General features: G+C 52.4%; 1 protein-coding gene across 1 annotated transcript; it reads left to right on the forward strand.

Moving 5' to 3' along the window:
• The first annotated feature begins 5,201 nt into the window (after positions 1-5,201).
• On the forward strand, positions 5,202-10,396 carry ATP5MC1 (ATP synthase membrane subunit c locus 1). The gene is made up of 6 exons (XM_030966048.1): positions 5,202-5,332; positions 6,454-6,502; positions 7,834-7,908; positions 8,729-8,799; positions 9,011-9,181; positions 10,213-10,396. The coding sequence occupies exons 2-6, from the start codon at positions 6,464-6,466 to the stop codon at positions 10,325-10,327; spliced, it is 471 nt and encodes a 156-aa protein (XP_030821908.1). The 5' UTR covers positions 5,202-5,332; positions 6,454-6,463; the 3' UTR covers positions 10,328-10,396.
• Positions 10,397-11,447: the final 1,051 nt, after the last annotated feature.

An 11,447-nucleotide genomic window follows, 5' to 3' on the forward strand; every position in this document is an offset into this window, starting at 1 on the left:
CCCTGGGTTTGGGGCTGATCCCATGGATTTGGGGCTGATCCCCTGGGTTTGGGGCTGATCCCATGGATTTGGGGCTGATCCCATGGATTTGGGGCTGATCCCCTGGGTTTGGGGCTGATCCCTGGGTTTGGGGCTGATCCCATGGATTTGGGGCTGATCCCATGGATTTGGGGCTGATCCCATGGGTTTGGGGCTGATCCCATGGGTTTGGGGCTGATCCCATGGGTTTGGGGCTGATCCCATGGATTTGGGGCCGATTCCCCGGGTTTGGGGCTGATCCCCTGGATTTGGGGCTGATCCCATGGGTTTGGGGCTGATCCCCTGGGTTTGGGGCTGATCCCGGGGATTTGGGGCTGATCCCATGGGTTTGGGGCGGATCCCATGGATTTGGGGCCGATTCCCCGGGTTTGGGGCGGGCTCTCTGGATCAGCCCCTGACCCCGCCGTGCCCCTGTCCCGGTGCCAGCCCGTCTGTCCCCGCTGTCCGTCTGTCCCGCCGTTACTCCGAGGCCACCCTGGCCAGCGATTACAGCCGCACCATGGACCACGTGCGGCGCAAGAACTTCGTGGAGTGGCTGCTGGCCCGGCGCGCGAAGAAAAGCCAGTGAGCTCCCGGTCCCCAAATCCCCCAAATCCTGAACCCCTGAATCCCTGAATTCCCCAAATCCTAAATCCCCAATTCCCAAAATTCCTCAATTCCCAATTTACAAAGTCCCCAATTCCCAAACTCCCCAAATTCCCCAATTCCTCAATTCCCCAATTCCTGAATTCCTGAATCCCCCAATTCCCAATTTCCCAAATTCCTCAATTCCCGCGCTCCTGAATCCCCCAATTCCCATATTCCCAATTTCCCAAACTCCCCAATTCTCAAATTCCCGATTCCCAAATTCCCCAATTCCCCAGTTCCCAAATTCCAGAATCCCCAAATTCCAGAGTCCCCAAATTCCCGAATTCCCCAATTCCCAAATTCCCCCATTCCCCAAATTCCCCAATCCCAAAACTCCCCCAATCCCCGAATCCCCAATTCCCCAGTCCCGGAACCCCCAAATCCCCCAAATCCCCAATTCCCAAATTCCCCCAATTCCCCAAATTCCCCAAATTCCCCAATCCCAAAACTCCCCAATCCCCGAATCCCCAATTCCCCAATCCTGGAACCCCCAAATCCCCCAATTCCCGAATTCCCCAATTCCCAAATTCCCTAATCCCAAAACTCCCCAATCCCAAAACCTCCCCCAGTTTCCCCAATCCCGGAACCCCCAAATCCCCCAATTCCCGAATTCCCAAATTCCCCAATTCCCCAATTCCCAAATTCCCCAATCCCCAAAACTCCCCAATCCCCGAATCCCCAATTCCCCGATCCCGGAACCCCCAAATCCCCCAATTCCCAAATTCCTGAATTCCCAAATTCCCCAATTCCCAAATTCCCCAATCCCAAAACCTCCCCAGTTCCCCAATCCCGGAACCCCCAAATCCCCCACCCCAAATTCCTCAATTCCCAAATTCCCCAATTCCCAAATTCCCCAATCCCAAAACTCCCCCAATCCCCAAATCCCCAATTCCCCAATCCCGGAACCCCCAAATCCCCCAATCCCCGTTCAATTCCCCAATTCCCGAATTCCCCAATCCCAAAACCTCCCCAATCCCCAATCCCCAAACCCCCCAATTCCCCAATCCCCAATCCCCAATTCCCCAATTCCCCAATTCCCGGCTGTTTTCCCCTCTTTGGAACCCCGGCATTGGGATTTTCCCCATTTTCCCTCATTTTTCCCCCATTTTCCCGTCCGTCCCTCGGGGATTCCTGGCACGGCGGGATCCTGGCACCCTCTGCTGGATTTTTGGGATCATCCCGAGGATTTTTTCCCGTTTTTCCCATTTTTCCCGTTTTTCCCGTTTTTCCTTTCCCCAGGGACAGCGCGGAGCCGCTCAGGAGGGAGGCAGAGACCCCAAAAGGGGCCGGGGATGCGGAAAATCCCGATTTGGGAACTCCGGGAGCCGAAGGGTTCCTGGGATGGCTCTGGAAAAACCGGGAAAAGCAGAGGTGAGGCGGGAAGGGAAACAGGGATTGGGAGATTTGGGGTTTTTATGGGGATTTGGGGTTTTTTTAAATAGAAATTTGGGGGATTTGTGGGGTTTCTTTACATGGGATTTGGGGGATTTGGGGTTTTTTTAAATAGAAATTTGGGGGATTTGTGGGGTTTCTTTATATGGGATTTGGGGGGATTTGGTTTTTTTAATAGAAATTTGGGGGATTTGTGGGGTTTCTTTATATGGGATTTGGGGGTTATTTGGTTTTTGGGGGTTAATAGAAATTTGGGGGATTTGTGGGGGTTTTTTTACAGAAATGGTTCGGGGATTTGTGGGTTTTTTAAATAGAAATTTGGGGGATTTGTGGGGTTTCTTTATATGGGATTTGGGGGATTTGTAGGGTTTTTAATGGAAATTTTGGGGATTTTGGGGCTTTTTAAATGGAATTTGGGGGATTTGTTGGGTTTTTAATGGAATTTGGGGGATTGGGTTTTCGATTTTGGGGTTTGTTTCTTTATATGGGATTTGGGGTGGGGTAGTTGGGGTTTTTTAAATAGAAATTTGGGGGATTTGTGGGGTTTCTTTATATGGGATTTGGGGGATTTGTTTTTTTTTTTAATAGAAATTTAGGGTTTGGGGTGTTTTATATGGAATTTGGGGGGGGTTTTTTTTTTTTTTTTTAATAGAAATTTGGGGGATTTGGGGGGTTTCTTTATATGGGATTTGGGGGATTTGTAGGGTTTTTAATGGAAATTTGGGGGTTTTAAATGGAATTCGGGGATTTGTTGGGTTTTTAATGGAAATTTGGGCGATTTTGGGGTTTCTTTATATGGGATTTGGGGAGTAGTTGGGTTTTTCAATGGGAATTTGGGGGATTTTGGGGTTTCTTTACATGGGATTTGGGGGATTTGTTGGTTTAATGATTTTGGGTTAAATGGATGGGATTTGTGGTTTTTTAATGGAAATTTGGACGATTTTGGGGTTTCTTTATATGGGATTTGGGGAGTAGTTGGGGTTTTTTTAAATAGAAATTTGGGGGATTTGTGGGGTTTCTTTACATGGAATTTGGGGGATTTGGGGTTTTTTTAAATAGAAATTTAGGGGATTTGTGGGGTTTCTTTATATGGAATTTGGGGGATTTGGGGTTTTTTTAAATAGAAATTTGGGGGATTTGTGGGGTTTATGTACATGGAATTTGGGGGATTTGGGGTTTTTTTAAATAGAAATTTGGACGATTTTGGGGTTTCTTTACATGGGATTTGGGGATTTGTTGGGTTTTTAATTTGGAAATTTTGGGGTTTCTTTAAATGGGAATTCAGGGATTTGTTGGGTTTTTAATGGAAATTTGGACGATTTTGGGATTTCTTTATATGGGATTTGGGGGATTTGTAGGGTTTTTAATGGAAATTTGGGGGATTTGTTGGGTTTCTTTATACAGAATTTGGGGGATTTGTAGGGTTTTCAATGGGAATTTGGGGGATTTTTGGGGTTTCTTTATATGGGATTTGGGGGATTTGGGGTTTTTTAAATAGAAATTTGGGGGATTTGTGGGGTTTCTTTATATGGGATTTGGGGGATTTGTTGGGTTTTAATGGAAATTTTGGGCGCTTTTAAAATGGAATTCGGGGATTTGTAGGGTTTTTAATGGAAATTTGGGGGATTTTGGGGTTTCTTTATATGGGATTTGAGGGATTTGTAGGGTTTTTAATGGAAATTTTGGGGGCTTTTAAAATGGAATTCAGGGATTTGTTGGGATTCCTACAGAATTTCAGGGTATTTTGGGGTTTTTAATGGAATTGGAGAGGATTTGTTGTGTTTTGTACAGACTTTGGGATTTTTTGGTGTTTTGCACAGAATTTAGGATTTGTTGTGTTTTGTACAGAATTTTGGGATTTTTTTTTTTTTTTTTTGCTGTTATTTTTATGGAAATCGAGGATATTTTTTATTTTCACACTTTTCCATGAAAACAGCCCCAGAAATGAGGGTTTGGGGTGGGGGACAGGAGCCGATTTTTGGGTTCCAAGAGGATTTTGGGGCCAAACCCTCAGAAAACCCCACCCCAGCATTCCCAAAACCCAAAGAATTTCCCCATTTCCAGACAAAACTCAAACTTTTGGGTTCTTTATCCCTGCAGGAAATATTAAAACCCAACAAAACTGAACGTAGGACTGGGAGAAGAGGATGCTAAACCAGGATTTTTTTTTTCAGCTTGAATTCTGTTTTCGCTGAATTAAATCCTTAAATATTTTTTAAAAATAAATATTTTTAAATATAAATTGATTTTTTTTTTTTTTTTTTTTTTTGCAGTTTTCCAGCTCTGGAAGGATCCGAGAGCCTGAGGGAATTTTGGGAGCAGGAATTCCTGACGTGGCTGTTGTCGGGCGAGCTCTGCAGGGCCGCGTGAGTCCCTGGAAATCCCAAAAAATCCCCCAAAATTCTGGGGTTTTTGGGATCACATTCCCAGAGAAATACCCCCAGGGGGAATTTTTTAGGAATTTTGGGGTTTTTTTTTTCCCTGCCAGGGCCGCGTAGCTCCAGGATTTCCATGGAATTCCCCACGGGCACGGCGGGAGGAGCAGGATTTTACCCGTGGTGAAATAAAGAATGGGAAATAATAACAACAACAACAACAACAATAAAGGAGTTATTATATAAAAATGAAGGAGTTCAATCCCGAGCTGAAATGCGACGTTTCTGACCCTACAGAACCTTCTTTGATCCCAAAAAAACCTTCCCAGACCCCACAGAACCCTTGCCGGTCCCACAAACCCTCTCTGCTCCCACATCCCATTCCCGGACCCCACAAACCCTTTTAACCCCACAAACTCTTTTAACCCCACAACCCCTTTTTAACCCCACAAACTCTTTTAACCTCACAAACCCTTTTTAGCCCCACAAACCCTTTTTAACCCCAAAAAACCCTTTGTAACCCCACAAACTCCCTCCCCATCCCGCCTCCTCCTGCCGCCGGATCCTCCCTCACCCCAAACCCTCCCTCAGAGCCACGGGCCCCGCCCCTTCCCGCCCACCGCCAGATTGACAGCTGCCTCACCCAATCACCGGCCTCTCCCCGTCCTCAACCCACCAATCACCACCCGCGTCACTGCCCCTCCCCACCCTCCTTCTTCCCGCCATGCCCGGATGCAGGGAGGCGGGGTTTCCTCGGGGCTCGGCCAATGGGGAGGGCGGGCGCGGGCGCGCGCGCGCGGCGGCAGCCAATGGGCGCGGAGGACGCCGGGGGGGACACGGCCAAGGTGACGCTGCCCACAGAGCCGCCGCCGCCGCCGGCCCGAGCGGACCCCGCGCAGGTGGGACCCGGCCCGGCCCGGCCCGCCGAGCCCGGGGCTCTCAGCGCTCCCGGGCAGAGCTCCGGGCCCGGCCGGTGCTCGCTGGGGTGGTGCCTTTCGCTGCCCGGCGGGCGGTGGGGCCTGCGCTGCCCTCGGGGGTTGTGAGGGCGCCGGTGCGGGAGGGAGGGCGGGAGGGGCAGGCACCGAGCGGGGATTAACGAGACAGGACACGGGGCCGGGCGAGGGCTGAGGGGACAGCCGGGGACACGGAGGGACGGGGGGGTTAAAGCCGTGGGGACAGGCGGGACATGGAGGGGTTAAAGCCTTGGGGACATGGTGGGGACAAAACCTTGGGGACACGGGGCTTAAAGCCTTGGGGACACGGTGGGGACAGTTGGGACATGGTGGGGACAAAACCTTGGGGACATTGAGGACAAAACCTTGGGGACAGGGCTTAAAGCCTTGGGGACACGGTGGGGACAGGCGGGACATGGTGGGGTTAAAACCTTGGGGACATGGTGGGGACAAAACCTTGGGGACATGGTGAGGACAAAACCTTGGGGACACGGGGGTTAAAGCCTTGGGGACACGGTGGGGACAGTCGGGACGTTGGGGTAACATGGACATAGGGGACAAAACCTTGGGGACACGTGGGGACAGGCGGGACGTGGGTAAAACCTTGGGGACAGCTGGGGACACGGTGGGGTTAAAGCCTTGGGGACAGTTGGGGACACGGGGGTTAAAGCCTTGGGGACACTCGGGACATGGTGGGGTTAAAGCCTTGGTGACAACTGGGGATATGATGGGGTTAAAAGCTCGGGGACACGGTGAGGACAAAACCTTGGTGACACTTGGGGACACTATGGGGTTAAAACCTTGGTGACAGCTGGGGATACAATGGGGTTGAAGCCCTGGGGACACGATGGGGTTAAATCCTTGCGGGCACGATGGGGTTAAAGCGCCAGGGACGCAGCGGGGTCAGTGTGACAGAGCCCTGGGGACACAGAGCCGCGCTGGGGACACAGCCCTGGGGACAGTGCCCCGTGAGGAGCTCAGCGTGTGACCCCGCTGGGGTGGCCTGGCCGCGATCCCGTTCTTTTTGTTTAAATTTATTTACAATTTCTGTGTTTTCCCCGTTGCAGATCCAGCACAATGCAGGCTCCCGTGGCTCTCCTCGGCTCCCCAGCGCTGGTAGGTGCTGGCCTGGCAGGGAATTCCCAGTGGGAATTGGGGATTTGGGGGGTTCCTCCCCTCTGCTCCCCATGGCGGCTGGGATCCGCGCCTGGCTTTGGGGAGGGAGGGGACAAGGTGACCTCTGGTGACACGTGTGAGTGCCTGGCACCGAGCTGCTCCCTGCAGCACAGCAGCGTTCCCTCGGGCCGCGCAGGAACGCCTTCCTCTCCTGGGAGAAAATGGGGGAAAATGGGAATAATGGGATTTCTGGGGTGGCACCGGGCTGTGCTCAGCCTGGGGTTGGTGCGGGGGGCTGGAGCAGAAACACCTCCATTGATAATCCGGAGCAGAAACACCTCCATTGATAACCCGGAGCAGAAACACCTCCATTGATAACCTGGAGCAGAAACACCTCCATTGATAACCCAGAGCAGAAACACCTCCATTGATAACCTGCAGCAGAAACACCTCCATTGATAACCCAGTCGAATTTACACCTCCATTTGGATTTTTAGGGGGTTCAGTGCCCAAAAACACCTCCATTGATAACTCTTATTGTCCAATTTTGGGTACATTTGGGGTGTTTTAGGGGGTTTCAGTGCTCCATAAAACACCTCCATTGATAACCCGGAGCAGAAACACCTCCATTGATAACCCGGAGCAGAAACACCTCCATTGATAACTCTTTATTGTACAGTTTTTGGGTACGTTTTAAGGGGGTTTCAGTGCTGCAGCAGAAACACCTCCATTGATAACCCGGAGCAGAAACACCTCCATTGATAACTCTTTATTGTCCAGTTTTGGGGTGTTTTAGGGGGGTTTCAGTGCTCCATAAAACACCTCTATTGATAACTCCTTACTGTCCAATTTTGGGTCATATTGGGATGTTTTAGGGGGGGTTCAGTGCTCCATAAAACACCTCCATTGATAACTCCTTATTGTCCAATTTTGGGTACATTTGGGATGTTTTAGGGGGGTTTGAGTGCTCCATAAAACACCTCCATTGATAACCCCTTACTGTCCAATTTTGGGGTGTTTTAGGGGGGTTTCAGTGTTCTATAAAACACCTCCATTGATAACCCTTTATTGTCCAATTTTGGGTCATATTGGGATGTTTTAGGGGGGTTTCAGTGTTCTATAAAACGCCTCCATTGATAACCCTTTATTGTCCAATTTTGGGTACATTTGGGGTGTTTTAGGGGGGTTTCAGTGTTCTATAAAACGCCTCCATTGATAACTCTTACTGTCCAATTTTGGGGTGGGCTTTAGGGCAGCTGGGGGTGGTTGGGCAGGCTGGGCTGGCCTGCTGTCCCCAGCTGTCCCCAGCTGTCCCTGTCCTGTCCCTGCAGTTCCGCTGCTGCTCCAGGGCTCTGGCCAGGCCCGTGTCCGTGGCTGTGTTCAGCAGGCCTGAGGAGAGCGCGCAGGTGAGGCAGCCTGGCCTTGGGCCTCATCATCATCGTCACCCTTCATCCTCACCGTTCATCCCCATCCTTCATCCTCACCCTTCATCCAGCTCCTTCATCCTCACCCTTCATCCCCATCCTGCTTCTTTATTCTGATCCTTCATCCCCATCCTGCTCCTTCATCCTCATCCTTCATCCTCATCCTTCATCCTGCTCCTTCATCCTCACCCTTCATCCTCACCCTTCATCCTCACCCTTCATCCTCACCCTTCATCCTCATCCTTCATCCCCATCCTGCTCCTTCATCCTCATCCTTCATCCTGCTCCTTCATCCCCATCCTCATCCCCATGCTCATGCTGTTGATCAGGACCAACGCTCCCCTCCCCTTGCTGGGTTCCAGCCCTGAAGTGTCCCTGGCTGTCCCCTGAGCTGTCCCCATGTCCCTGGCTGTCCCCTGATGTGTCCCCATATCCCTGGCTGTCACCTGCCCTGTCCCCATGTCCCTGGCTGTCCCCGTGTCCCTGCCTGTCCCCTGAGCTGTCCCCGTGTCCCTGCCCTGTCCCCGTGTCCCTGCCTGTCCCCTGAGCTGTCCCCGTGTCCCTGCTGTGTCCCCATGTCCCTGGCTGTCCCCGTGTCCCTGGCTGTCCCCTGACGTGTCCCCGTGTCCCTGCTGTGTCCCCATGTCCCTGGCTGTCCCCGTGTCCCTGCTGTGTCCGCGTGTCCCCGTGTCCCTGCTGTGTCCCCATGTCCCTGGCTGTCCCCGTGTCCCTGCTGTGTCCCCATGTCCCTGGCTGTCCCCGTGTCCCTGGCTGTCCCCTGATGTGTCCCCGTGTCCCGCAGGTGTCCCTGGCTGTGCAGCCGCAGCCCCAGCGGCAGTTCCGCAGCTCGGCGCTGTCCCTGCCTGTCCCCGTGTCCCTGTCTGTCCCCTGATGTGTCCCCATGTCCCTGCCCTGTCCCCGTGTCCCTGCCTGTCCCCTGAGCTGTCCCCGTGTCCCTGCTGTGTCCCCATGTCCCTGCCTGTCCCCGTGTCCCTGCCTGTCCCCGTGTCCCTGCCTGTCCCCTGCTGTGTCCCCATGTCCCTGACGTGTGCCCATGTCCCTGACGTGTCCCCATGTCCCGCAGGTGTCCTGGCCGCCAGCGCCGGGGACAGACAGACAGGGGACAGGCTGTCGGGGACAGGACGACACGGACGCCAGGGATTCAGGGGGACGGGGCCGCCACCAGGGGACAGGGACAGGGCTCGGGGGCGGGGATCAGCACCGTGTTCGGGAGCCTCATCATCGGATACGCCAGGTACGGGGACAGGGGGACAGGGACAGGGATAGGGACAGAGGGACAGACAGGGGGACAGGGATGGGCACCGTGTTCGGGAGCCTCATCATCGGATACGCCAGGTACGGGGACAGGGGACAGGGACAGGGACAGAGGGAGGACAGGGGGACAGGGACAGAGGGACAGGGGATGGGCACCGTGTTCGGGAGCCTCATCATCGGATACGCCAGGTACGGGGACAGGGGGACAGGGACAGACAGGGGGACAGGGACAGAGGGAGGGGAGGGACAGTGAAGGGTGTTCTCACTAGCCGATTCCAGGAACCCGCCCCTGAAGGAGCACTCTTCTCCCCCATTTTCCCATTCCCATTTTCCCGGGGACTTACATTCCAGGGGACATTTTCCCCATTTTTTTTTTTTTTCCGGCACCCCCATTTGCCCATCCCCATTCCCATTTTTTTTCTCACTATTCCATTCCCATTCCCAGGAACCCGTCCCTGAAGCAGCAGCTCTTCTCCCCCATTTTCCCATTCCCATTTTCCCATTCCCATTTTCCCATCCCCATTCCCATTTTCCCATTCCCATTTTTTTCCCATTTTCCCACCCCCATTTTCCCATTCCCATTTTCCCATTTTCCCATCCCCATTTTTTTCCCTTTTTTCCCACCCCCATTTTCCCATCCCATTCCCATTTTCCCTCCCATTTTTCCCATTTTCCCACCCCCATTTTCCCATTCCCATTTTCCCATTCCCATTCCCATTTTTCTCACTCTATTCCCATTTCCCATTCCCAGGAACCCATCCCTGAAGCAGCAGCTCTTCTCCCCCATTCCCATTCCCATTTTTTTCCCATCCCCATTCCCATTTTCCCATCCCCATTCCCATTTTCCCATTCCCATTTTTTTCCCATTTTCCCACCCCCCATTTTCCCATTCCCATTTTCCCATTTTCCCATCCCCATTTTTTTCCCTTTTTCCCACCCCCATTTTCCCACCCCCATTTTCCCATCCCCATTCCCATTTTTTCTCACTCTGTTCCCATTTCCCATTCCCAGGAACCCGTCCCTGAAGCAGCAGCTCTTCTCCTACGCCATCCTGGGCTTCGCGCTGTCCGAGGCCATGGGGCTCTTCTGTCTGATGGTGGCATTCCTCATCCTCTTCGCCATGTGACATCCCAGGGGACAGCCCCGGCTGCTGCTCCTCCTCTCCTGCCAGTAAACCACGGATTTCTCTACGGAATTCCCTGTTCTGGGCCTTTTGTACCTTTATTTTTCACTTTCCGGGGGAGATTTGGGGTGGAAAATCCCAGCAGTGGGGTGGGAATGGGAAGGGACGAAAATTAAGGTGGAGTCAACCCAAATCTGCAGGAATTCCCCAAAATCTGGGCCCTGACAAAACAGAGGTTGGGGTTGGGGGCTGGGATGGAATTCCCAGAGGAAACCACAGATTTCTCTATGGAATTTGCTGTTTTGGGGTTTTTGCCTTTATTTTTCACTTTCCGGGGGAGATTTTGGGTGGAAAATCCCAGCAGTGGGGTGGGAGTGGGAAGGTGGAGTCAACCCAAATCTGCAGGAATTCCCCCCAAATCTGGGCCCTGACAAAACAGAGGTTGGGGTGGTGGGATGGAATTCCCAGAGGAAACCACGGATTTCTGTACGGAATTTCCTGTTCTGGGCCTTTTTGACTTTATTTTTCACTTTCTAGGGGAGATTTTGGGTGGAAAATCCCAGCAGTGGGGAGGGGCGAAACGAAAGGTGGAGTCAACCCAAATCTGCAAAAAATTCCCCCAAATCTGGGCCCTGACAAAACAGAGGTTGGGGTTGGGGCTTGGGATGGATATTCCGGGGAAACCAAGGATTTCTATGAATTTGCTTTTTGGCCAATCCTACCCCAAATCTCTTTGGAGATTTTGGGTGGCAAATCCCCAGAGTGGGAAGGGACGAAACCAAAGGTGGAGTCAACCCAAATCTGTAAAAAATCCCCCCAAATCTGGGCCCTGGGAAAACCAAACTTTAGGGCTTGGGGTTGATATTGGGGAATTCCTTACCCCAATCCCACCCCAATCCCTTTGGGATTTTGGGAGAGGTTGAGCTGAATTCCCACCCCAATCCCTTTGGGATTTTGGGAGAGGTTGAGCTGGATTCCCACCCCAATCCCACCCCAATCTCTTTGGGATTTTGGGAGAGGTTGAGCTGGATTCCCACCCCAATCCCACCCCAATCCCTTTGGGATTTTGGGAGAGAGCCGGAGGGAGCTTGGCTCGTTACCTGCTTGGAGTAATTAAATTAAT

The sequence above is a fragment of the Camarhynchus parvulus genome, chromosome 27, assembly GCF_901933205.1.
Source record: "Camarhynchus parvulus chromosome 27, STF_HiC, whole genome shotgun sequence".
Taxonomy (NCBI): domain Eukaryota; kingdom Metazoa; phylum Chordata; class Aves; order Passeriformes; family Thraupidae; genus Camarhynchus; species Camarhynchus parvulus.

Excerpts from the sequence above, each read along its gene's own strand:
- ATP5MC1 (XM_030966048.1), top strand. The coding sequence starts at position 6,464 with ATGCAGGCTCCCGTGGCTCTCCTCGGCTCCCCAGCGCTG. Across the intron at positions 6,503-7,833 it reads TCCTCGGCTCCCCAGCGCTG|TTCCGCTGCTGCTCCAGGGC; the intron begins GTAGGTGCTGGC and ends CTGTCCCTGCAG. Across the intron at positions 9,182-10,212 it reads CTCATCATCGGATACGCCAG|GAACCCGTCCCTGAAGCAGC; the intron begins GTACGGGGACAG and ends TCCCATTCCCAG.